This window comes from Platalea leucorodia, assembly GCF_965183815.1.
Source record: "Platalea leucorodia genome assembly, chromosome: 29".
Taxonomy (NCBI): Eukaryota; Metazoa; Chordata; class Aves; order Pelecaniformes; family Threskiornithidae; genus Platalea; species Platalea leucorodia.
Window position 1 is genome coordinate 998,176 of NC_138851.1, and position 25,567 is coordinate 1,023,742.

At 71.9% G+C, this 25,567-nt stretch overlaps 1 protein-coding gene across 1 annotated transcript in view; it reads right to left on the minus strand.

Annotated features, from left to right (window-relative positions):
• Positions 1-3,582: 3,582 nt before the first annotated feature.
• Positions 3,583-25,567, minus strand: part of CACNA1A (calcium voltage-gated channel subunit alpha1 A) — a gene marked incomplete at both ends in the record, with an annotated part of 35,459 nt that continues 13,474 nt past the window's right edge. Inside the window, 28 exons of the mRNA XM_082334216.1 lie at positions 3,583-4,050; positions 8,812-9,059; positions 9,571-9,766; positions 12,012-12,047; positions 12,928-13,038; positions 13,593-13,731; positions 13,810-13,913; positions 14,733-14,833; positions 14,907-15,014; positions 15,565-15,670; positions 17,898-17,994; positions 19,291-19,418; positions 19,493-19,643; positions 20,133-20,233; positions 20,312-20,377; positions 20,505-20,621; positions 20,698-20,781; positions 21,067-21,177; positions 21,502-21,666; positions 21,757-21,958; positions 22,042-22,182; positions 22,249-22,409; positions 22,513-22,612; positions 23,964-24,070; positions 24,140-24,199; positions 24,631-24,760; positions 24,843-24,984; positions 25,103-25,461. Of these exons, the coding sequence (XP_082190342.1) occupies positions 3,583-4,050; positions 8,812-9,059; positions 9,571-9,766; positions 12,012-12,047; positions 12,928-13,038; positions 13,593-13,731; positions 13,810-13,913; positions 14,733-14,833; positions 14,907-15,014; positions 15,565-15,670; positions 17,898-17,994; positions 19,291-19,418; positions 19,493-19,643; positions 20,133-20,233; positions 20,312-20,377; positions 20,505-20,621; positions 20,698-20,781; positions 21,067-21,177; positions 21,502-21,666; positions 21,757-21,958; positions 22,042-22,182; positions 22,249-22,409; positions 22,513-22,612; positions 23,964-24,070; positions 24,140-24,199; positions 24,631-24,760; positions 24,843-24,984; positions 25,103-25,461 (4,039 nt within the window). The remainder of the gene's footprint in view (positions 4,051-8,811; positions 9,060-9,570; positions 9,767-12,011; positions 12,048-12,927; positions 13,039-13,592; positions 13,732-13,809; positions 13,914-14,732; positions 14,834-14,906; positions 15,015-15,564; positions 15,671-17,897; positions 17,995-19,290; positions 19,419-19,492; positions 19,644-20,132; positions 20,234-20,311; positions 20,378-20,504; positions 20,622-20,697; positions 20,782-21,066; positions 21,178-21,501; positions 21,667-21,756; positions 21,959-22,041; positions 22,183-22,248; positions 22,410-22,512; positions 22,613-23,963; positions 24,071-24,139; positions 24,200-24,630; positions 24,761-24,842; positions 24,985-25,102; positions 25,462-25,567) is intronic.

The following is a 25,567-nucleotide window of genomic DNA, read 5'->3' on the forward strand; positions in this document are numbered from 1 at the left end:
GGCCCGGGGGTCGCTCTGTGTCCTGGGGGCCCGGGGTCGCTCTGTGTCCTGGGGGGCTCGGGGTCGCTCTGTGTCCTGGGGGCCCGGGGTCGCTCTGTGTCCTGGGGGCTCGGGGTCGCTCTGTGTCCTGGGGGCCGGGGTCGCTCTGTGTCCTGGGGCCCGGGGTCGCTCTGTGTCCTGGGGCCGGGGGTCGCTCTGTGTCCTGGGGCTCGGGGTCGCTCTGTGTCCTGGGGGCCCGGGGTCGCTCTGTGTCCTGGGGGCCCGGGGTCGCTCTGTGTCCTGGGGGCTCGGGGTCGCTCTGTGTCCTGGGGGCTCGGGGTCGCTCTGTGTCCTGGGGGCCCGGGGTCGCTCTGTGTCCTGGGGGCCCGGGGTCGCTCTGTGTCCTGGGGCCGGGGTCGCTCTGTGTCCTGGGGCTCGGGGTCGCTCTGTGTCCCTGGGGCTCGGGGTCGCTCTGTGTCCTGGGGCCCGGGGTCGCTCTGTGTCCTGGGGGCCCGGGGTCGCTCTGTGTCCTGGGGGCCTCGGGGTCGCTCTGTGTCCTGGGGGCCGGGGTCGCTCTGTGTCCTGGGGGCTCGGGGTCGCTCTGTGTCCTGGGGCCTGGGGTCGCTCTGTGTCCTGGGGGCTCGGGGTCGCTCTGTGTCCTGGGGCCTGGGGTCGCTCTGTGTCCTGGGGGCCGGGGTCGCTCTGTGTCCTGGGGCTCGGGGTCGCTCTGTGTCCTGGGGGCTCGGGGGGTCGCTCTGTGTCCTGGGGGCTCGGGTCGCTCTGTGTCCTGGGGCCGGGGTCGCTCTGTGTCCTGGGGGCTCGGGGTCGCTCTGTGTCCTGGGGCCCGGGGTCGCTCTGTGTCCTGGGGGCACGGGGTCGCTCTGTGTCCTGGGGCCCGGGGTCGCTCTGTGTCCTGGGGGCCGGGGTCGCTCTGTGTCCTGGGGGCTCGGGGTCGCTCTGTGTCCTGGGGCCCGGGGTCGCTCTGTGTCCTGGGGGCCCGGGATCGCTCTGTGTCCTGGGGCCCGGGGTCGCTCTGTGTCCTGGGGCCGGGGTCGCTCTGTGTCCTGGGGGCCCGGGGTCGCTCTGTGTCCTGGGGCCTGGGGTCGCTCTGTGTCCTGGGGCCGGGGTCGCTCTGTGTCCTGGGGGCTCGGGGTCGCTCTGTGTCCTGGGGCCCGGGGGTCGCTCTGTGTCCTGGGGGCTCGGGGTCGCTCTGTGTCCTGGGGGGCTCGGGGTCGCTCTGTGTCCTGGGGGCCGGGGTCGCTCTGTGTCCTGGGGCCCGGGGTCGCTCTGTGTCCTGGGGGCCGGGGTCGCTCTGTGTCCTGGGGCCTGGGGTCGCTCTGTGTCCTGGGTGCTCGGGGTCGCTCTGTGTCCTGGGGCCGGGGTCGCTCTGTGTCCTGGGGGCTCGGGGTCGCTCTGTGTCCTGGGGCCCGGGGTCGCTCTGTGTCCTGGGGGCTCGGGGTCGCTCTGTGTCCTGGGGGCCGGGGTCGCTCTGTGTCCTGGGCCCGGGGTCGCTCTGTGTCCTGGGGGCTCGGGGTCGCTCTGTGTCCTGGGGGCCCGGGGTCGCTCTGTGTCCTGGGGCCCGGGGTCGCTCTGTGTCCTGGGGCCCGGGGGTCGCTCTGTGTCCTGGGGGCCGGGGTCGCTCTGTGTCCTGGGGGCTCGGGGTCGCTCTGTGTCCTGGGGGCTCGGGGTCGCTCTGTGTCCTGGGGGCCCGGGGTCGCTCTGTGTCCTGGGGCCCGGGGTCGCTCTGTGTCCTGGGGGCCGGGGTCGCTCTGTGTCCTGGGGGCCGGGGGTCGCTCTGTGTCCTGGGGCCCGGGGTCGCTCTGTGTCCTGGGGGCCGGGGTCGCTCTGTGTCCTGGGGCCCGGGGTCGCTCTGTGTCCTGGGGGCCCGGGGTCGCTCTGTGTCCTGGGGGCCCGGGGTCGCTCTGTGTCCTGGGGGCCCGGGGTCGCTCTGTGTCCTGGGCCCGGGGTCGCTCTGTGTCCTGGGGGCTCGGGGTCGCTCTGTGTCCTGGGGGCTCGGGGTCGCTCTGTGTCCTGGGGGCCGGGGTCGCTCTGTGTCCTGGGGCCGGGGTCGCTCTGTGTCCTGGGGCCCGGGGTCGCTCTGTGTCCTGGGGCCCGGGGTCGCTCTGTGTCCTGGGGGCCCGGGGTCGCTCTGTGTCCTGGGGGCTCGGGGTCGCTCTGTGTCCTGGGGCCGGGGTCGCTCTGTGTCCTGGGGCCGGGGTCGCTCTGTGTCCTGGGGGCCCGGGGTCGCTCTGTGTCCTGGGGCCGGGGTCGCTCTGTGTCCTGGGGCCCGGGGTCGCTCTGTGTCCTGGGGCCGGGGTCGCTCTGTGTCCTGGGGGCCCGGGGTCGCTCTGTGTCCTGGGGGCTCGGGGCCCCCGGGGCGGGGGGGCGCGGGGGGGCGGGGTTTTTCTGCGACCGGTCCTGGCCCAAACTTTGGGGGGAGTCGCTCCTTTTTGGGGAGCTGCCCTCCCCCCCCCCCCCATCTCAGCCTCCCCCCCCCCCGGGGCCAGGAGCGGGGGGGGCGGGGGAGGAACCCCCCGGTTCCGGGAAGCTCCACGTGCTGCCCGTGGGGGCGGGGGGCGGCCCCGGTTCCCGCTTAGCGGCCCCCCCCCCCCCCCCCCCCGTGTCCGTGCCCCCCCCATGTCCGTTTCCCCCCGTGTCCCCCCCGTGTCCGTGTCCCCGCCCCCGTGTCCGTGTCCGTCCGTGTCCCCCCCTCGTGTCCGTGTCCCCCCCTCGTGTCCGTGCCCCCCCATGTCCGTTTCCCCCCGTGTCCCCCCCGTGTCCGTGTCCCCGCCCCCGTGTCCGTGTCCGTCCGTGTCCCCCCCTCGTGTCCGTGTCCCCCCCTCGTGTCCGTGTCCCCCCGTGTCCGTTTCCCCCCGTGTTCCCCCCGTGTCCGTGCCTCCCCCCCCGTGTCCGTGCCCCCCCCGTGTCCGTGTCCCCCCCCCGTGTCCGTGCCCCCCCGTTGCCCGGGCGGGGCCGCGCCGTTTCCCGGCTCCGCCGCTTCCTCGTTCCCGCGGCGGCGGGGGGAGGGGAGGGGCGGCCCCGGGGCGGGGGGGGGGCAGGGACGAGCGGCCCCGGGACCCCCCGGTGCCCCCCCCCGCCGGGGCCCGATCCCGGGAAGGAGCGAGAGGGGCTCGATCCAAAATTCCTCCTTTTTAATGGTTCCGGGGGGGGGTTCGTCGGTCGGTCGCTTTGTTCTTGGTGGTTTTTTTTCTTTTTTTCGCTTTATTTCTGGTTTCGGTAACTCGGTTCATGCAATGGCGGCAGCCCCGGCCCCGCCGCCTCCGTGCCTCGGGCGGGGGGCGCGGCCCGGCGGGGCCGCTGCCCGGGGCCCGGGGCCGGGGCCCGGTGCCGGTGCCCGGCCCGGAGCCGCCCCGGGCTCCGCTGCCCGCTCCCGCCGCGGCGGCTCCTCCCGGCCCGGGGCGCCGCGGCCCTGCGGGGCCGGGGGGGCCCGGGGCCGCCCCCCGCGGCGGCGGCGGCTCCTCCAGATGATAAAAACTCATCCATAGCCCCGGGAGCGGGCGGGGCGGGGGGGCCTCCACCCCCCCCCCCCCGCCGCGATACGTCGCGGCGGCGCCCTGTCGCGATAGGTCGTGGGAGGCGCCGCTAGCAGCAGTCATCGTCCGTTTCGCTGTAGGGGTCGCGGAGGCCGGGCCGCCCCTTCCCGGCGCCGTGGCCCGGGTAGTAGCCGTTGGGCAGCCGCCGGCCGGGCCGGGGGGGCGACGGCCCCGGGACCCCCCCCCCGCCGCCGCCGCCGCCGCCGGGCCGCGGAGCCCGGGGGCCGCGTCCGTCGAGCGGCGGCTCCGGGTCGCGGGGGCCGCGGGGGGCTTCGGCCCAGCGGGCGGCGGGGCGGGCGGCGCGGGGCGAGGCGGGGGCGGCGGCGGCGGGGGGCGGCGGGCGGCGGGGCCCGCGGGCGGGGGGCGGCGCGGCGGGCGGGGGGCGGCGGGCGGCGGGGGAGTAGGAGACGTGCGGCCGCGGCGTGGCGGGGGTCGGCGGGAGCTGGCGGCGGGCGCGGCGGGGCGTGCTGGTCCCCGAGGTGGAGAGCACCGGGCTGCCGCTCACCGAACTACTGCCCTACAGCAACACCGAGACACCGGGGATCACGGCGGGGGGCGCGGGGGGGACACGGGCACGGGGCGACACGGGGCGACACGGGGGGGCATGGACGTGGGGGACAGGGGGGGACATGGGCACGGGGGGCACGGGGCGACACGGGGGGGCATGGACGTGGGGGACAGGGGGGACATGGGCACGGGGGGCACGGGGGGACACGGGGGGACACGGGGGGGCATGGACGTGGGGGACAGGGGGGACATGGGCACGGGGGGCACGGGGCGACACGGGGGGACACGGGGGGGCATGGACGTGGGGGACAGGGGGGACATGGGCACGGGGGGCACGGGGCGACACGGGGGGGCATGGACGTGGGGGACAGGGGGGGACATGGGCACGGGGGGCACGGGGGGGACACGGGGGGACACGGGGGGGCATGGACGTGGGGGACAGGGGGGACATGGGCACGGGGGGCACGGGGCGACACGGGGGGACACGGGGGGGCATGGACGTGGGGGACAGGGGGGACATGGGCACGGGGGGCACGGGGCGACACGGGGCGACACGGGGGGACACGGGGGGGCATGGACGTGGGGGACAGGGGGGACATGGGCACGGGGGGCACGGGGCGACACGGGGCGACACGGGGGGACACGGGGGGGCATGGACGTGGGGGACAGGGGGGACATGGGCACGGGGGGCACGGGGCGACACGGGGGGACACGGGGGGGCATGGACGTGGGGGACAGGGGGGACATGGGCACGGGGGGCACGGGGCGACACGGGAAGGGACACGGGGGGGACAGGGGCATGGACGTGGGGGACAGAGGGGGCATGGACGTGGGGGACAGGGGGGACATGGGCACGGGGGGCACGGACAGGGGGGACACGGGAAGGGACACGGGGGGGACAGGGGGCATGGACGTGGGGGACAGGGGGACATGGGCACGGGGGGCACGGACGGGGGAGACACGGGGGGACAGGGAAAGGACATGGGGAGACACGGGGCAGACACGGGGGACACGGGGGACAGGGGAAAGGACACGGGGGGGACACGGGAAGGGACACGGGGGACACGGAGGACATGGGCATGGGGGGCACACGGGGGACACGGGGGGGACAGGGGAAAGGACACAGGGGAATGGACAGGGGGGTGGACACGGGGGACACAGACACAGGGGACATGGACATGGGGGACATGGGAAGGGACACGGGGGACAGGGGAAAGGACACGGGGGACACAGACATGGGGGGGCATGGACACAGGGGACACGGGGGCACGGACACGGGGGGGCATGGACGCAGGGGACATGGACACAGGGGCACGGACACGGCACATCGGCATGGGGGACACGGGAAAGGACCCGGGGAGTGGACACAGACACGGGGGGGCACGGACACGGGGGACAGGGGAAAGACGTGAGATGGGGACACGGGGGGACACGGACACGAGGACAACACGAGGGACAGGGGGACATGGACGGGAAGGGATTGGGACCGGGGACAGGGACACAGGGGAGCGTGGCCGTGGGTGGGGAGGACACGGGGGACGGGGACAACGGGGGGACACGGGTACGGGCATGGGGGGGTCACGGACATGGGGGACACAGACGAGGGTTTGGGGGACACGGACCCAAGCAGAGACGCAGGGGGGCACCGGGGGGTCACAGCCATGAGGGATCACAGATGGGGGGGGGTCACGGCCACGGGGGTCACGGCCACGGGCCATGCGGACACGGGGGGCCCAGGCGGGGACGGGGCAGGAGAAAAGCGGCGAGGACACAAAAGGGGGGGGAACGAGAGAGCAGAGGGGAAGAGAAGTGAGAAGAGGCTGGGGGGGCCACAGGGGTGCAGGGAGGGATGGGGGGGCCGGGGGGGGGGGCTGCTAGGACCCCCAAAGCCGCTCGCAAGGCAAAAGAAACCAAAGCTCGGGGGGGGGGGGTCGGGGTTCAGCCGGGAGAGATGGGGGAGCGGGGGGCTGGAGATGTTTGGAAGAGTCGGCCCGGGGGTGGGGGACGCTGCACCCCAAACTGTTACCTGGGGAGGTGCACCCCAGCCTGGGACCTGCGGGGGGGGGGCCATGCCAGTCTGTTACTGGGGGGGGCTTGGGGTCGGGGGGCCGTGGACCCCAATCCGTTACCTGCAGGGACCCAGGGCTCGGGGTCCGCGCACCCCAGTCTGGGACCAGCGGGGACCACGCGCCCCGATCCGGGGCTGCGGGGACGGTGCACCCCGATGCCTGGCCGGAGGGTGCAGGGGACGTCGCCCCAATTCAGGCCTTTGGGGGTCTGTGCCCCCCTGCCTGTCGGGGGGGGTGGGGTCCAAGCAGCCCAGTCCAAGGTGGTGAGGACCCCAGCGCCCATCCTGGGGTGCAGGGCTGTGTACCCCAGTGCCATCGCCCTGGCAGGGCTGCGTGCCCCAGCCCCGGGCTGGAGGGGGCCTGCGCACCCCCGAACCTCAGCATGGTCACCCCCCGGGACTGGTGGGGAGCCCCCACACCCGGCTGGAAGGGCTGAGGCCCCGATGCAGTCAGTGCAGCCGTGCGCCCCAAAGCAGGGCTGGGCGGGGGTCCCCTGGGCCCCAGCCCCGGGCACGTGGGGCCGTGAGCCCCAAAGCAGGGCTGGGGGGGGTCCCCTGGACCCCAGCTCTGGGCACGTGGGGCCGTGAGCCCCAAAGCAGGGCTGGGGGGGTCCCTGGACCCCAACTCTGGACATGTGGGGCTGTGTGCCCCAAAGCAGGGCTGGGGGGGGTCCCTGGGCCCCAGCTCTGGGCACGTGGGGCCGTGTGCCCCAAAGCAGGGCTGGGGGGGTCCCTGGGCCCCAGCTCTGGGCACGTGGGGCCGTGAGCCCCAAAGCAGGGCTGGGGGGGGTCCCTGGGCCCCAGCCCCGGGCACGTGGGGCCGTGAGCCCCAAAGCAGGGCTGGGGGGGGTCCCTGGACCCCAGCCCCGGGCACGTGGGGCCGTGCGCCCCAAAGCAGGGCTGGGGGGGGTCCCTGGACCCCAGCCCCGGGCTCATGGGGCCGTGCGCCCCAAAGCAGGGCTGGGGGGGGTCCCTGGGCCCCAGCTCTGGGCACGTGGGGCCGTGTGCCCCAAAGCAGGGCTGGGGGGGTCCCTGGGCCCCAGCTCTGGGCACGTGGGGCCGTGAGCCCCAAAGCAGGGCTGGGGGGGTCCCCTGGACCCCAGCCGCGGGCACGTGGGGCCGTGAGCCCCAAAGCAGGGCTGGGGGGGTCCCCTGGACCCCAGCCGCGGGCACGTGGGGCCGTGAGCCCCAAAGCAGGGCTGGGGGGTCCCTGGGCCCCAGCTCTGGGCACGTGGGGCCGTGCGCCCCAAAGCAGGGCTGGGGGGGGTCCCTGGACCCCAGCCCCGGGCACGTGGGGCCGTGCGCCCCAAAGCAGGGCTGGGGGGGTCCCCTGGACCCCAGCCCCGGGCACGTGGGGCCGTGAGCCCCAAAGCAGGGCTGGGGGGTCCCTGGGCCCCAGCTCTGGGCACGTGGGGCCGTGAGCCCCAAAGCAGGGCTGGGGGGGTCCCCTGGACCCCAGCTCTGGGCACGTGGGGCCGTGCGCCCCAAAGCAGGGCTGGGGGGGTCCCTGGGCCCCAGCCCCGGGCACGTGGGGCCGTGAGCCCCAAAGCAGGGCTGGGGGGGGTCCCCTGGACCCCAGCTCTGGGCACGTGGGGCCGTGAGCCCCAAAGCAGGGCTGGGGGGGTCCCCTGGACCCCAGCCCCGGGCACGTGGGGCCGTGCGCCCCAAAGCAGGGCTGGGGGGGTCCCCTGGGCCCCAGCTCTGGGCACGTGGGGCCGTGCGCCCCAAAGCAGGGCTGGGGGGGTCCCTGCGCCCCAGTCCCGGGCACGTGGGGCCGTGAGCCCCAAAGCAGGGCTGGGGGAGCTCCGTGGTCCCGCTCCAGCCCCATCCAGAGGCACGTCCCCTGCAGGGCTAAGGGGGTGCAGCAGGGCTGGGGATGGGGGGGGTCACCCCGAAACAGCCCCGGGGCAGCAAAAAGGCTCCTCCGGGAGCGGCCGGCTGCGGTGCCCCTCGCCGGGGGGGCAGCTTTGTTCCAAACTTTCCAGCGTGGCCGTGGGGGTCGCTGGAGCCTGGGGGGGCCGGAGCAGACAGTGGGGGGCCCCGAACCGCTTACCTGGGCCACCCCTCGCCGTGACAGCGCAGCCAAAGCACAGCGATGGGGAAACAGAGAGATGAATCAAGGCAGGCCCCCCCCAAGCAGCTGGGGGCACCGGGGGCCAAGCGAGGTGGCTCTGTGCGGGCAGGGACAGGCAGGGACGGCCGAGAGCGGAAAGGGGGTGCGGGGGCATCTGGAGGGGTGGAAGCGTCGCCGCGGCCAACTGCCACCCCCCCTTGCACCCCCAGCTCCCCCCGAGGGCTCGCCCCCTTTCCCCCGCCCCCCATCACCCTCCCTCTGTCTGCTGCCCCTCCTGGGGGGCTGGACCCCAAGGCGGGGTGCTGGGGGTGGCTCTGCTGGTATAACTGGGATCCTGGATGCCACCAGTATAAACTGGGGTAGGCAGCATGGGTAGGGAGGGACGGGACTCCCCCCATCACCCGAGCAGCCACGGACCCCGGGGGGGTCCCAAAGCCCCCCGGCAGCCTGGCCAGCGCCGGTGGGTGGGGGGCGTCCCGGGGACGGGGCGTCCTTGGCTGGGCCCCAAGCCGAGAGGCCGCCGGGGATGCGGATAGGGGGGGCAGCCCTTGCCCCCCATGGGCGGGGGGTCCCCGTGCCCCCTCCCGCGGAGCCTAGAGGCGGAGGGGGGAGCGGAGGGTGGCACCCACCTGCCGGGGGGCCGTGTGGTCCCGGCCCTCGCTGGGGGAGCGGGACCAGCGGCGGTCGCGGGAGCGGGGCCGCCCGTAGTCGTGCCGCTCGGGGGGACAGCGCTCCTTGTCCCCGGGGCCGTGGTGGTGGTGGTGGTGGTGGTGGTGGTGCCGGTGCTTGCGGTCCTTGGCGCGGCCCCGCTCCGGGTCCCGCTCCTTGGGCGGGAGGTCGCCTGACTGCGTCGTGACGCTGAGGTCTGTGCCCAGCCCTGCGGGAGACGGGGGGCGATGGGGGGCGGCACGGGGTGGGCAGCTGGGGCCGGAGGAGGTGGGGACCCGGTGGCAGAGATGGGGTGGCCCAGGGGACGTGGGGTGCAGGAGATGGGGACCCGGTGGCAGAGATGGGGTGGCCCAGGGGACGTGGGGTGCAGGAGATGGGGACCCGGTGGCAGAGATGGGGTGGCCCAGGGGACGTGGGGTGCAGGAGATGGGGACCCGGTGGCAGAGATGGGGTGGCCCAGGGGACAACTGGGGCAGGAGGAGGTGGGGACCTGGTGGAGGCGATGGGGTGGCCCAGGGGACACCCAAGGTGGAGGGATGTGGGGACCCGGTGGAGGAGATGGGGTGGCCCAGGGGACACCTGGGTGAGACACCCCGTCAGAGACAGGGTGGCCTTGGGGACACCCGAGGCGGGAGGAGACGGCGCGACCCACGGGACGCCCGGGCGGGAGGCGCGGGGTGCCCCAGGGAGGGTGGAGGTGGGGGACGGCGGGGTCCCACCTGTGTCCACGTCGGTGTAGCGGCTGAGGGAGCGCTCGGAGGTGCGGTGGCTCCGTTCCCGCCGGCGCTGGTGGTGCCGCTGGCCGTCCTCGGGGATGACGCGCTCCAGCGAGTAGTCGTCCAGGCGGATGCCCCGGGCGCGCGGGTGGCCCAGCATGGAGGCCGAGCGCTTCATGGGGCTGGCGTCCGAGATGGTCTGCGGGCAAGAGCAGAGCGGGGACGGTCATGGAGGGGCCGGGGGCCGGGGGGCCGGCTCCCGCGGCCAGGGAGGCTGGAGGGAAGAGGTGCGTGCGTTACCTGTGCGCGCTGGCCCGTTTGTCTCTCTTCGTCCCTCCAGCTATCTGTCCGTCCATCCATCCATCCATGCATCCATCCATCCGCCTGTCCAGCCATTCGTCCATGCATCCATCCATCCATCTGTCTGTCTGTACGTCCCAGCCTCCCTCCCGTCCTGCCCCAGCCCTCGGCCGGAGCCCCCCGGCCCCATCCCTGCTCCCCTCTTGCCGCAGACGCAGGCTCTGCTCCCGCAGCCAGGACTGGAGCCGTCCCCGCAGCCACCGGAGCCGTGCCCTGCTGGGCCACCGTCCCCACGGCCCCTAGCCTCCGTGGGTGCCGGCCCGCTGTGCTCCCTGCGGGGGTCCCGCAGCCGGGCTGGGAGGGACACCACGTCCCCGTCACTGCGTCCCCATGGCCCTGGGGACGGACACGCTCCGGTGCAGCGTCTCGGCCCCCTGGGACAGACCCCCCCTCCGCTGCTCTAACCATTGAGCTGCGCCGCCGCCGCCGGGGACCCCTGGGCGTCGCCGGCCACCGGGGAGGACGGGACAGAGGGACAGAGGGGCAGGGGGACAGGGATGCTGCTCCTCACTGGCCACGCTGGTGCTGGAACAGGGGGCGACGAGGGTCCAGGTGGCCCAGGGGATGGGACAGGGAGGGGAGGGACAAGAGGGGGGCACAGGGGGGCCAAGGAAGGGGGGCCGGGGGCAGGGACTGGGAATGGATGGACAGACAGACGGGGAAGAGTCAGGAGATGGCCGGTGAGCGGGTGCCCCTGGATAGACAGGACGGAGAGAGACCGGGAGGGAGGGGAGTGGGCTGGAAGGACAGAGGGACAGAAGGACGGAGGGACAGAGGATGGCGGAATGACTAAAGGCTGGATGGAGGGAGAGCTGGTGCAAGGGCAAGGTGGATGGAGAGAGGGAGGGATGGAGGGACGCGGGGGGGATGGAGGGACACAGGGAGGGATGGAGGGAAGCAGGGAGGGAAGCAGGGAGGGATGGAGGGAAGCAGGGAGGGATGGAGGGACACGGGGGGGATGGAGGGATGCAGGGAGGGAAGCAGGGAGGGATGGAGGGAAGCAGAGAGGGAAGCAGGGAGGGATGGAGGGAAGCGGGGAGGGAAGCAGGGATGCAGGGAGGGACACAGGGAGGGATAGAGGGAAGCAGGGATGCAGGGGTGCAGGGAGGGACACGGAGGGATGCAGGGAGGGAAGCAGGGAGGGATGGAGGGACACAGGGAGGGATGGAGGGATGCAGGGAGGGATGGAGGGAAGCAGGGATGCAGGGAGGGATGGAGGGATGCAGGGAGGGATGGAGGGAAGCAGGGATGCAGGGAGGGATGGAGGGATGCAGGGAGGGAAGCAGGGAGGGATGGAGGGACACAGGGAGGGATGGAGGGAAGCAGGGATGCAGGGAGGGATGGAGGGATGCAGGGAGGGATGCAGGGACGCAGGGAGGGAAGCAGGGAAGGATGCAGGGATGCAGGGAGGGACACAGGGAGGGATGTAGGGATGCAAAGATGCAGGGAGGGATGGAGGGATGCAGGGAAGGATGCCGGGAAGCAGGGAGGGATGGAGGGAAGCAGGGAGGGATGGAGAGATGCAGGGAAGGATGCAGGGATGCAGGGAGGGGAGCAGGGAGGGATGGAGGGAAGCAGGGAGGGAAGCAGGGAGGGATGGAGGGACACAGGGAGGGATAGAGGGAAGCAGGGATGCAGGGAGGGATGGAGGGAAGCAGGGAGGGATGGAGGGATGCAGAGAGGGACACAGGGAGGGATGGAGGGATGCAGGGAGGGATGCAGGGACGCAGGGAGGGATGGAGGGATGCAGGGAGGGATGCAGGGACGCAGGGAGGGATGGAGGGATGCAGGGAAGGATGCAGGGAGGGATGGAGGGATGCAGGGAGGGATGCAGGGAGGGATGCAGGGATGCAGGGAAGGATGCAGGGAGGGATGGAGGGATGCAGGGAGGGATGCAGCAGTGAAAGGAGAGTGATGAAGACCGGGAGCTGGTGGGACAGAGATGGCTGGAGCAGGGGACAGCAAGATAAGAGCAGGGAGGGATGGAGGGAGGGATGGGGGGAGGGAGGGACGGCTGCACAGGGTAAGGGGCCGGGAAGGAGCAGGCGGAGCGGGGGGCTCTGGCGGGGCCCGGCGGTACCTACACTGAGGTTATTCCCTCGGGGTCGGACCTTCCTCCTCTGCTAGAGCCAGCCCAGGCGTGCCCGCAGAGCCGGGAGAGAGAGAGAGACCAGAGTAAACGCGGGGCCAGCGGGAGCGAGGGGGGCCGGGGAGAGCGGGAGCGGGGTCGCCCCGCAGGGAGCCAAGCACCGGCCGGGCGAGCAGCAGCAATGAGCAGAGCAGCCAGAGCATCCCTGTCCCCGTCCCTGTCCCTGTCCCTGTCCCCGTCCCCGGGCCTGGGCATGCAGAGGGGGCGACACCGCCAAAGCCGGGGGCGCCCGCTGGCACAGAGGACGCCAGTCCCCGTTGGGTGGCCACGGTGGCCATGGCTCCCCGCTTCACGGCTGCCGGGGGGGAGACGTGCGCCTGCGCCGGGGCAGGCTCGACCCCGCGCTGGAGCAGATGCGGGAGCGTCCCCGCACAGGGACCGGTGGCCACCTGGCTGCCCCGCGGCCACGGCTCGGAGCGGGGGGAGGTGGCATCTCCCCCCCCGGCTTCATGCCCCCCCCCCAAGCCCCCTGCCCACTGCCGCCATGCTCATGCCCCCCCAAGCCCCCAACCCAGCAGCTGCAGCCATCGGGGGGGACACGGGACACTGCTCCTGCCATCGGGTGCATCGGCAGGGTCACACCCCACCGCGACCACGCTGCCCTCGCCACCACGGCACGGGCCAGGCGTCCCGGCCCCCCAAAAGCCACCCCCACCCCCCCATTAAAGCATCGCTGGCCACAGCAGCGTGGGAAGGGGCTGCAGGGGGGCGATGGGGTCGCGCTGCTGAGCCTGGGGACCGTCTCTGGTGTCCTCGGGGGGACAGGGACAGCCGTGCCGGCTGCCCCTCGGCTGGCGCAGGCAGCGGGGCTGCGGCCGTGCCCGGCAGCACCCCGGAAGGGGTCCCCTCACCTGGTTTTCGGCGGGGAGCCGCGGCATGGAGGCGGCGCGGCCGTGCCCCTCCATGGGCAGGTAGTCGCTGTCAGAGTAGCCGTCCTTCGCCATCTCGCGCATCTCCACCAACTGCGGGGGACAGGGGCGTCAACAGGGGAAACTGAGGCACCGGGGGGCAGGCGGCACCGACACCGGGGACATCCCCCGCCCCAGGCACAGCAGCGTGCCACGCAGAGTTTGGGGGGGCCGGCACCAGGGGACATCGGGATGGATGTGCAGGTGGGGACACGGGGACCCCTGGGAACATGGGGGACGGATGGACATGGGGGAGATGGGGCTCAGGGGACCCCTGGGGACCGGGGGGCTGGAGGGACACAGGGGAGATGGGGCTCAGGGGACCCCTGGGGACCGGGGGGCTGGAGGGACACAGGGGAGATGGGGCTCAGGGGACCCCTGGGGACCGGGGGGCTGGAGGGACACAGGGGAGATGGGGCTCAGGGGACCCCTGGGGACCGGGGGGCTGGAGGGACACAGGGGAGATGGGGCTCAGGGGACCCCTGGGGACCGGGGGGCTGGAGGGACACAGGGGAGATGGGGCTCAGGGGACCCCTGGGGACCGGGGGGCTGGAGGGACGTGGGGCTGGCCGGGGCTTGGGGGACCCCGGGGTGGCGCAGCCCCTCACCTGGGAGTTGGGGCGGCTGTTGGGGATGTCCTCGGGGTGTCCCCGCTCAGGGCTCCAGGTCCCCGTTTTCTGGAACATCTCCTGGGCGCGCTGGGTGACCCAGGACTGACTCTCCTTCAGGCCCCTGTCGCGCGCGGCCCTGGGGGGCACAGGCGGCTCAGCCCCCTCCCGGCCGCCCCGCGCCGGGCAGGGGCAGGATGGGGCCCGTGGCACTTACAGCCCCGCGCCCGGCTCAGCCGTGGGCGCCGCGTCCAGCCCCGGGGTCCCCTCCTGCGTGGGGGATGGCGGCTCCATGCGCTGGAACATCAGCGGCGTCCGGTTCTGCGGGGACACAAGAGTGGCTGGGGACGCGGTGGGGACGCGATGGGGACGTGGTGGGGACACAGCATGGGCGGTATGGGGCTGGGATGCGGGGACACAGGGAAGGGACAGAGCTGGGGCAGCCGGGGAAGGGATGGGGACATGGGGAGGGGATGGGAACACAGGGAGGGGACAGAGCTGGGGCAGTCGGGGATGGGATGGGGACATGGGGATGGGATGGGGACATGGGGAGGGGACAGAGCTGGAGCAGTCGGGGATGGGATGGGGACATGGGGAGGGGATGGGGACACGGGGAGGGGACAGAGCTGGGGCAGCCGGGGATGGGATGGGGACATGGGGAGGGGATGGGGACACGGGGAGGGGACAGAGCTGGGGCAGCCGGGGATGGGATGGGGACATGGGGAGGGGATGGGGACACGGGGAGGGGACAGAGCTGGAGCAGTCGGGGAAGGGATGGGGACAGGGAGAGGGGATGGGGACACTGGAGGGATGCTTGGGGATGGGGACACAAAGATGGGATGAAGCTGGGACGCTTGGAGATACTGGAGAGACATGGGAAGGGGACAGGGCTGGGATGGGGACACCGGAGGTGGTAGAGGAGGGGACAGAGCTGGAGCAGGGACACTGGAGGGATGCTCAGGGATGGGACGGGACCACAGGAGCGACTTGGGAAGGGGACAAGAGTGGGATGGGGATGCTGGAGGTGGCAGAGGAGGGGACAGAGCTGGAGCAGGGACACTGGAGGGACACGGGGAGGGCACAGAGCTGGGCTGGGGACACCGCAGGGCCGCGGGGAGGGGACGGGTTTGGGAGCCCCACCTGCTCCTCCCGCATGGCCTGCAGCTTCTTGGCTTTGCTCTGCCGGTAGTACTCCATGATCATCATCGCGGCGTAGATCTTCCCCACCGTCAGGTCGGTGGCTGCGGGTGCAGAGGGTGAGGGACGAGGGGGACGGGGAGGGGGATGGGGACGGGGACGGGGACGGTCCCTTACACTTGTGGGGGGTGACGAGCAGGTCCAGGTTTTTGGGGGAGAGGTTGGGCCAGATGGCGATCATCTCCTTGCGGAGCTCCGCGTCCATCTGCTGCTTGTCGGCTCCCCCTGCGGAGAGAGGGCTGAGCGCCCCGTCCCCTCGGGGGCCGCCCGTCCCTGTCCCCCCAGGGGCCCCCCTGCCACCCCCTGCCCTCACGCGCCCCATGGGGAACCTCCCTGTCCCCCCCCAGGGACACCTCTGCCCTGCCCCATGGACCCTGACGGATCCCCCTGTCCCCCGATGTCCCCCTGTCCCCCCTTTTCCCCCATTCCCCAGGGGCCTCCATCCCTGGGCTCCCAGTTCTTGTCCCCTTCACCCCAGGGACCCCGTCCCTGTCCTCGTCACCCAAGGGAGCCCAGTCCCCATGCCCCCAGGGTCCCTGTCCCCATGCCCCCAGGGTCCCTGTCCCCCCAGGCTCTTGGGCCCCATTCCCTCAGGATTTCATCCCCAATCTCCAGGATCCCCGTACCCGCAGAGTCCCCATCCTCATCCCCATCCTCCAGCACCCTGGTCCCCAACCCCTCCCTGGCCCCCCAAGGCTGCCGCGCCCCCAGAGTCCCCATCCCGGCCCCTCGAGGACCCCATTCCCCCTCCGCCGGGGTCCCCGTCCCCCCTTGCCTTTGGCAATCTTGATGTCGAGGGCGGTGCGGATCAGGGCCATGAGGGTGGAGTTGAAGTGCACCGTGTTGTCGTCGGCCACCGGCAGGTCCATGCGGAGCAGCCGCTGCGGGGCCGAAGAGAGCGGGGGGCGTCAGCCGCGGCCCCCGCCCGCCGTGCCCGGGGGCTGGCGAGAAGGCGGGGGCCACCCCGCAGCCGCTGGGGAAACTGAGGCACGCGTCCCGCCGCCCTCCCCGAGCCCCTCCCCGGCCCCCCGCCTTCTCCCCAGGCCGCGGCCCCCGGACCCCCGCGCGATGCCCGGGGCGGGGGGCACGGCACGGCCAAGCGGGACCCCGGCGTCCGGGCGGGCAGCGCATGCAGCGGGCAGCGCATGCAGCGGGGAGGGGGCCGATGGTTCCCGGCTCCGCTCCGGGGACGGGGGGCGGCCGGGGGCTTCTCTGGGGGCAAACCGGCATCCTCGGGGTGGGGGGTGCGGGGAGACGTGCCTGGGCTGGGGGTGGGGGGAGAAGCGATGAGTTTGCCAGGCCTCAGCCCCACGGTGCCCCGCGCCCTCCCCAGCTCCCAGCGCCAAGCGGGTGGCGGAAGGTCCCCCCGAAAAGGGCAGGGACCCCCCCATGCAGCCCCGTGAGGGGGGATTCGGGGGTGCCGAGCAGCGGGGCAGGGAGCGAGCAATGCCGATGGGGAAACTGAGGCACGGAGATGCAGCGTCCCCACGCCCCCGCCGCGGCGCGCGGCCCCCCCCGTGCCCCACGATGCAGCTCCCGAGCACCCGAAGCCCCCGCGGCCGGGGGTCGCGGGCCGTGCAGCAGCCGGGGGGGCCGGGCGGGGGCCGGGGGGCTCGCTGCCAGGGGAGGGGGGACGGAGAGGGGAGAGTGGGGGGAGGCGGCAGGGGCGAGGGAGAGCCCGGGGGGGCCCCTCTGGGCGGGCAGCGTGAGCCCGGGGTCCCTAAAACTGGGCTGCTCGGGGCGAGGCGGCCTCGAGCCCCACGGGGACCCCCAGTATGGGGGGGCTGGCCCCAATAGGGGCTCTGGGGGGGCTGGCTGAGCCCCATGGGGGTCCCCAACAGGGGCTCTGGGGGGGCAGGCCCCAATAGGGGCTCGGGGGGGGCTGGCTGAGCCCCATGGGGGGGGACCCCAAATAGGGGCTCTGGGGGGGCTGGCTGAGCCATATGGGGGGGTCCCCAAATAGGGGCTCTGGGGGGCTGGCTGAGCCCCATGGGGGTCCCCAAATAGGGGCTCTGGGGGGGCAGGCCCCAGTAGGGGCTCTGGGGGGGCTGGCTGAGCCCCATGGGGGGGGACCCCAAATAGGGGCTCTGGGGGGGCTGGCTGAGCCATATGGGGGGGTCCCCAAATAGGGGCTCTGGGGGGGCTGGCTGAGCCCCATGGGGGTCCCCAAATAGGGGCTCTGGGGGGGCTGGCTGAGCCATATGGGGGGGTCCCCAAATAGGGGCTCTGGGGGGGCTGGCCCCAAATAGAGTCTTTGGGGGGGCTGGCTGAGCCATATGGGGGGGTCCCCAAATAGGGGCTCTGGGGGGGCTGGCCCCAAATAGAGTCTTTGGGGGGGCTGGCTGAGCCCCATGGGGGGGGGTCCCCAAATAGGGGCTCTGGGGGGGCTGGCACCAGATAGAGTCTTTGGGGGGGCTGGCTGAGCCCCATGGGGGGGGTCCCCAAATAGGGGCTCTGGGGGGGCTGGCCCCAGATAGAGTCTTTGGGGGGGCTGGCTGAGCCCCATGGGGGTCCCCAAATAGGGGCTCTGGGGGGGCTGGCCCCAAATAGGGGCTCTGGGGGGGCTGGCTGAGCCCCATGGGGGGGGTCTCCAAATAGGGGCTCCGGGGGGGCTGACTGAGCCCAATGGGGGTCCCCACATAGGGGCTCTGGGGGGGCTGGCCGAGCCCAATGGGGGTCCCCACATAGGGGCTCTGGGGGGGCTGGCCGAGCCCAATGGGGGTCCCCACATAGGGGCTCTGGGGGGGCTGGCCGAGCCCAATGGGGGGGTCCCCACCAGGGGCTCCGGGGGTCCAGCCCCGCGCCTCCAGCCCGCGGCGGGCAGGGCGGTGGCGGGGGGCACACGCTCCTCGGGCGGCGGATCTTACCCAGCCCGTCCTGGGGGACGCGCGGAGGCTCAGCGGGGCCGGCGGCCGCCGCGCCGGTCAGGGCTTGCCGCAGGAGGAGAAAAACGACAAAAAAAACCAACAAAAAACCAAAAAAAAAAAAAAAAAAACCAAGCAAAAGAAAAAAAAGAGGCCGAGAAGCATCGGCCGGGCTGAGTCGGTGCCGCCGCTGGGAACCGGCACGGCTTTGGGGGCTTCGCTCTGGTGGGAAGAGTTATTCTACCTTATAAGCAACACGGGGTGGGCATTTCTTGCCTAAACCCAGGGGCGGGGACATATGTCTCAGCATTTCATACATGTCCATGAAAGTCAGCCGGCCCCTGGGAGCGGAGAGAACAAGAAGGAAGAGACATCGGACAGAAAAAGGACAAAAAAGAGGCGAGAGAGACAGAGAGACGCGGAGAAAAAAATAAAAAATAAAAAAAAAAACAATAAGGAAAAAAAAAAAAGAGGTTTAAACCCGGCCGGCCGCAGCCCAGGGCCCCGCGGAGGAGGAGGAGGAGGAGGGGAGGAAGGCGATGGCCGGTGCCCATGCAGCCCCGCGGCACTGGGGGTCCGGCCGCGCGGCCGGGGGCCGCAGCAAGCAGAGCTGGGCAGGGACGGGGGCTCCATGCGGCGCGCTGGGGGCTGGGGCCGGCCCCGGGGTGCGGGACGTGTCTGTGTATATATATATATATAGATATCATATATATATCCGAGAAACCATAAGCAACATTCATTCCGTTGATGCTCAGCAGGTTTTTAGTGTAAGTCAAACCTTGCAAGCAACCCTATGAGGGCATTTCTTGCCTAAGCCCAATGGGGGAGATATTACGCGTAATAAACTGTACATATCCTTATAATGAATGCGGCCACTGCAAGAAGAATACAGGGGGGTTAGTGCGGACGCCGGAGACGCGCGCGACCGCGGACGCGCCGGGGGCCGGGGAAACTGAGGCACGGACCCTGGGGCGGGGGGAGGATGGGGCTGGGGGCTGGGACCCCCCCATGCTGAGCCGCCTCTTGGCTGCGACGGGGATGGGGGGGGCGCGGGGTGGTGGTGGGGAGGGTTGGAGCCCCCCCCCGGCTCCATCCCCGCTGATCCCAGTATGGACCAGTCCGGCCCAGTACAGGGCACTGAGGACCTGGCAGAGCATCACGGGACATCCCGAGAGCAGCCAGGGAGCCCCCAGGGCATCACGGGGGACCCTGGGACACAACAGAGACCCCCCAGGAGAGGGCAGGGACCCCCCGGGACCCCCCGGGTCCGGCCAAGGCGCTTTGCATTGCACTGGGGCTGGGGGCTGGGGCGGGGGCAAGAGGGAGCAATCCGGCGGCCGAGCACCTACAATCGAGAGAGGACAGGTTAATCGGCGCTGTGGTGGGGGGCCGGGCCCCCCACGGCTGTGTGGGGATGGCGGACCTGGGGGACATCCCCTCGGGGGGGGGACAGCCCCTGGGGGACCCCTCCCCGGGGGGACACCAGGGCCACTGGCCCCAGAGGACCTGGGGGGGCTCTTGGGCACCTGCTGTGCCCCCCGGACCCCGCTGCACGGCTCGGGGGGGACACGGTCCGGCCAGCCAAGCCCCCGGGAGCCGCCGCACCCCGGCGCGGAAAGGGGACCGGGGGTCCTTACCAGGCGGCGGGGTCGTACTCGGCCCAGACGCGGACGTACTCGTCCAGGTGGTGGGGGCCCAGGATGGAGGAGTCGCGCGTCAGGTACTCGAAGTTGTCCATGATGACGGCGACGAAGAGGTTCAGCATCTGGGGGGGGCAAGAGCGGGGTGTCGGGGTGGGGGGGCCGGGCCAGGGTCCCCCCCGCGCCCCCCGGGGCTCACCAGGAAGGAGCAGAGGAAGATGAAGGAGACGAAGTAGAAGTAGGCGAACTCGTTGCCGCACTCATCCTCCTTGATGCCCGAGTTCTGGTCGCAGGGCTTCCCGCTGAGGCAGGACAGCATGATCTCGTGCCAGGCTTCCCCCGTGGCGCTCCTGCGGCAAAGGGGGGGACGCTGCTGGGTGACCCCCACTGGGGAGGAGGCCGGGCAGGGGGCCACGCCGGCACGGCACTGGGTACCCCGGGGGGCACCGGGACCGTGCCGAGGGGCCACGCCGGTATTGGGTACCCCAGGCGGCACGGGGACTGTGCCGGGGGGACACACCGGCATTGGGTACCCTGGGTGGCACCAGGACCGTGCTGGGGGGACATGCCAGGATGGCACTGGGTACCCCAGGCGGCACGGGGACCGTGCCGAGGGGACATGCGGCAGGGCAATGGGTATCCCCGGTGGCACCGGGACCGTGCCGGGGGAACACACCGGGACGGCACTGGGTGTCCCCGGTGGCACCGGGACCGTGCCGGGGGGGACACACTGGGACGGCACTGGGTATCCCCGGTGGCACCGGGACCGTGCCGGGGGGACACACTGGGACGGCACTGGGTATCCCCGGTGGCACCGGGACCGTGCCGGGGGGACTCACCGGAAGAGGAGCATGAGGGCCTGGAAGAAGGTGCGGAAGTTGTTGTGCTGGGTGATGGCTGACTCGTCGTCCTCCTCCTCGATGCCGATGTTGCCGAAGACCTGGGGTGGCCGTGACGGCTCAGGGGGAGCGGGGGGCCGGGGCGAGGGGCTGGGGGACCGGGGGGCAGGGGCTCTCACCTGCATTCCGATGATGGCGTAGATGAAGAAGAGCATGGCGATGAGCAGGCAGACGTAGGGCAGAGCCTGGGGGCAAAGCGGGGCCGGTCACGCCGTGCCGGGGCTGGAGGCGGCCCCCGGGGCGGGCTGGGCTGCCAGCCCGCGGGTGAGGGTGGCCGGGGGGATGTGGGGTTTGGGGGGCGCTGGGCAGCACCTTGAAGGACTGGACGAAGGTCCAGAGCAGGATGCGGATGGTGTAGCCCTGGCGCAGCAGCTTGATGAGCCGCGCCGCCCGGAAGAGCCGCAGGAAGCTGAGGTTGATGAAGTTGTTCTGGGGGGACACGAGGGGTGAGCGGGGCTGAGCGGAGCCCAGCCCTGGCCCCGGGGCCGCGGCGGCTCCCACCTACCCCAAACTCCGTCACCAGGATGTCCGTGATGCTCCCCAGGACCGTGACAAAGTCGAAGATGTTCCAGGCGTCACGGAAGTAATTCTGTGAAGGGAAGGGGAGGAGGGACACGGGGCAGCGGTGCCGCCGGCGTGCCAGCTCCCGGGAGCCCAGTTACCCGTGCACCGGCTCCCCAGATCCCATGGGTACCTGCGCACCGGCTGCTGGGATCCCGCAGTTACCCGTGCACCGGCTGCCGGGATCCCAGTCACCCGTGCACTGGCTCCCGGGATCCTGCCAGCGCGGTGCGGGATGGCCCGGGGCCGGACGCGTGGCACCAGTCCCCTGCGGTCCCCAGGGTCCCCCTCCCCAGCGCACAGCGGCACGTACCAGCACGCCAAAGGCCATGATCTTCAGGAGACACTCGAGGGAGAAGAGGGAGGTGAAGACGTTGTTGAACATCTTCAGCACGTTCTCGTAGGCGTCCGAGGCGTCGTAGAACTGGGGGGACAGTGCGGAGGATGGGGACGGGGACGGGGACAGGGATGGGGACAGCTCCCGGGGGGACAGGGGTGCATCCCGGGGGGTAGGATGGATCCAGGAGGACAGGATAGGTCCTGGGGGGACAGGGACAGATCCAGCGGGACAGGGTGGATCCAGGGATAGGATGGAGCCAGGGGGACAGGACCGGGGGACAGGGAAAAGTCCCGGGGAGAAGGACAAACCCCAGGGGACGGGACCAAGGGGACACACACGGGTCCCAGGGGACAGGGATGGGACAGAGCCAGAGGGGCTCCCCAGGACCCCCAGCCCCTCCCTGCTGACCTTCATCATGAGGACGATGGTGTTGAGGGCGATCATGGCCATGATGGTGTACTCGAAGGGCGGCGACACCACGAACTGCCACATGCGGTACTGGAAGCTCTGCCGGTTCTGCGGCATGTGCCGCGTCAGGGGCTTGGCGCTGATGGCGAAGTCGATGCAGGCTCTCTGCAGGGTGAGGGGACAGGGTGGGCGTCACCGACCCCCGGCCCGGCGGGGGGCTCCCCGAAAGGCGCTGGGGGGGCCTGGCGGCGGCACCTCGTTCTTCTCCAGGCTGTACTCCTCCATCATCTTGTCCCCCTGCTCCTGGAAGGTGATGATGATCAAGGCCACGAAGATGTTGACGAAGAAGAAGGGGAAGACCACGAAGTAGACCACGTAGAAGATGGACATCTCCATGCGGTAACCGGGGCTCGGACCCTGGTTCTCGTAGGTGGCATCCACCGAGTGCTTGAGGACCCTGCAGCAGGACGAGGGCAGGGACGGGGTGGGGGTCCTGGTGTCCCCGGCCCTGCATCCCCCCGCCGGTCCCTGCGCCCTTACTGCGGCCACCCCTCGCCGGTGGAGACGGTGAAGAGGGTGAGCAGCGCCCAGAGGACGTTGTCGTAGTGAAACTCGTACTTCTTCCACTCCCGCTTCTGCGCCTTCACCTCGTTGTCCTTCTCGTAGACCAGGTATTCCCCCCTGGGAGGGGAGGGGGCGGTGGGACGGGGCGGGGGGGCGGCGGACCCCCGCCCGGCCGGGCCGTACCTGCAGTCCTTCTCGAACTCCTTGGACTCGTCGGTGCAGTAGAAGAACTTGCCCTTGAAGAGCTGGACGGCCACCACGGCGAAGATGAACATGAAGAGCATGTAGACGATGAGGATGTTGAGGACATTCTTCAGGGAGTTCACCACGCAGTCGAAGACGGCCTGGGGACGGGGACCAGGGAGGGGGTCGGCGCTGGCCGGGACCCCCCACCCCGCACCCGGGGTGGGGAGCGAAGCCCCCCTCCCCATCCGCCCCCTCGCCCACCTTGAGCTTGGGCAGCCTCTTGATGGTCTTCAGGGGCCGGAGGACGCGGAGGACGCGGAGGGACTTGATGGTGTTGATGTCCTTCCCCTTGCTGCTGCCACTGCGGGGGGCACGGGGAGACGTGGGGCCCCCGGCACGGCGGCTCGGGCGCCCCGGCGTCCCGGCAGAACCGCAGGCGGTTCCGTCCCCTCCTCTCCCCAGCGGTGACGGTCCCCTCCCTGGCCAAGCGGGCAGCGGCTGCCCAGCCGGGGGGGCTCCAGGCTGAGGCCCCCCACACTCATCCCACGCCAGGGAGAGCCTGGCGTTTCCCGTGGCCCCATCCCTGAGGCTGCTTTTGGGGAGGGGGATGCAGAGGGGGGAGTGGGGGGGGGAGCGAGGCGCAACCATGAGCACGAGGAGAGCACGAGGACGGAGACGGGCGGGAGACGAAGGCAGAAAGACTTTACCGTGAGCTGCTCCTGCGGCCGGTGGCAGAGGAAGGGGAGAGACAAGGCACGGTGAGAGCCCGGCCCCCGCCCCGTGCCCGCGCCCCCCGGCCCCTTCCCAGCGGGAGGCTGGGGGAGCCACGGGGGATCCCGGCTTCCCGGGAGGTCCTCAGGGTCTGCTCCGGGTTTACTCACCCCTTACTTGGGGGGATGCTCACCCCTTACTTTAAGGATGCTCAGCTACTTGGGGGATGCTCATCCTTTACTTGGGGGAGGCTCAGTTACTCGGGGGATGCTCACGCTTTACTTTAAGGATGCTCAGTCACTCAGGGGATGCTCACTCTTTATTTGGGGGATGCTCAGTTACTCGGGGGATGCTCACGCTTTACGTGGGGGATGCTCAGCCTTTGCTTTGAGGATGCTCGATCACTCAGGGATGCTCTGTCACTCGGGGGATGCTCTCCCTTTACTCGGGGGATGCTCAGTGACTTGGGGGATGCTCATCTGTTTCTAGGAGACTCCTCATCCCTTACAAAGAGGCTACTCATCCTTTGCTAGGGAACTCCTCTCATCGTTAGTTAGGGCTTACTCCAGCCCTGCGCATGGCTCTGGGGTTTCTGCACTGCTCGGCCCCACAGGCACCGGGGCCTGATCCTGCCTGGGGACGCAGGGGCGGCGCTGCCGGGGCGCGGGGACACCGGGACGGTGACAGGACGACACAGCGCAGCGGCAAGCGGCCGAGGACGGACGTCAAGCGACAGAGCAGAGCGCGGACAGCCGGGCAGCAGACGCGGTGGGCGGGCGGCGAGCGGCTGCGCGGCCGCGGGACGGAGCCCAGCGGGGCTGAGCGGAGGTGGGACAGCCCCACTGGGAGGCACTGGGAGAGGCGAGACCCCCGCCGCCTCCATCCCCTCCCCGCCGTCCCCCCGTCCCTCTCCCCGGTGCCAACGCCGCCCCCGAGCGTGGGGGGAGCCAGGCGTGCCCACCCCTGCCCCGGACCCCGCCGTGTCCCCGAGGGGGACTCACGTGAAGGCGAAGGCCACCAGCGCCCCGCTGACCACGATGAAGTCCAGGATGTTCCACAGGTCCCGGAAATAGGCACCTTGGTGAAGCACCAGCCCCAAATCCACCATCTGCGGGGGGTAAGGGGGGGTGAGGGGGTGCCGGAGGGGCCCCCCGCCCCGCGTAACCCCCCCGCTCACCTTGATCACCATCTCGAAGGTGAAGACGCCCGTGAAGACGTAGTCGAAGTAGCGCAAGACCTGGGAGAGAAGAGGTGGGGTGGGGGGAGATGCCTGGGCTCCCCGGCACCCTGAGCCCCTCTGGCACCCTGCAGCCCCCTGGCACCCGGGACCCTGTGGCACCCCGGGGATGCAGGACCTCCCCGGGCATCCTGGGACCCCCTGGGACCCCAGGGCTGCGGGACCCCCCTGGCACCCCAGGCCCCTCCTGGCACCTTGGGACCCCCCCGGCACTCTGGGACCCCACCACCACTCCATGGCTGTGGGACCCCCCTGCACCCTGGGGCCATGGGCAGGACAAGGGGGGACCCCATTTCGGCACAGCCCCGGGTGCTGTTTTAGGGGCACCCCACACTACAAAGCAGCTCCCTGAGGAGGGGGCTCAGCCCCGCCACCGCCCGACAGCGCCCGGGGGTCCCCGTGTGCCCCGGTGGGGGGAGGCGGGGGCTCACGTTGTTGCGGGGAGCGTTGGGCTGCACGGGGTCCTCGGCGGCCAGGGCGATGCTGCTCATGGCGATGACCATCAGGATGCACATCTCGAAGTACCGCAGGTTGACGATGTAGTGGCACAGCCGGCGGAACCTGGGGGGGGCCACACAGTGTGGGGGGGCGAGGGGCACCCCCAGCAGCACCCCCAGCCCCCCCGGCCCCCCGCAGCGCTCACGGGTTGGTGGTGGAAAGGATGAACATGGAGCTGTAGGGCACCATGGGCTTGGGGCCGTTCTCCTCCTGCCCGTCGCCTTCCTCCTTCTTCTCCTCCTCCTCCTCCTTGCGGGGCAGCGGCTCGGGGTTGGCGTTCCTGTTCACTGCGGGAGCATCGCCGTCATGGCCCCCGGACCCCCCGGGTCCCCCCCAGCCCCGAGACCCCCTGCCCCCCGGACCCGCAGACCACCTGCGCCCCCAGACCCCCGAGGGGGCCCCTACCTTGGACCAGGGCGCTGGTGGGGGGCGGCGGGAAGGGGGGCGGGATGTCCACGGCCGTGTGCTCCGGCTTCGCCCCCGCCTTGGCGGGGTTGTTGTGGGCGCCGGGGTTGGTGACCACCAGGCTGTTCTCGGGGGGCGGGTTGGGGGTGACGGGGGGCCGGCGCGGGGGGGCCCCGGCCGGGCAGGCGGTGTGGTTGCCCACAGGGGGAGGCGCGGGGGGCTCGGCGGTGGCCAGCTTGTTGTTCTTCATGTTGTCGATGTCCTCTGCGACGGGGGGCTCCCGGCGTCCCACGTCCTGCTGGATGGGGCGGGTGGTGGAGAGCGTGGGGCCCGCCGGCGCCCCGGGGGTCTGGTTCTCCCTGGGGGAAAGCGGAGGGGAGGGGGCTCAGAGGGGACCCCCGGCACAGGTCCCGGGGTGGGTGCTGAGCCGGGGCTGCCAGAGGGGATTCGGGTCCCCCGGGAGCC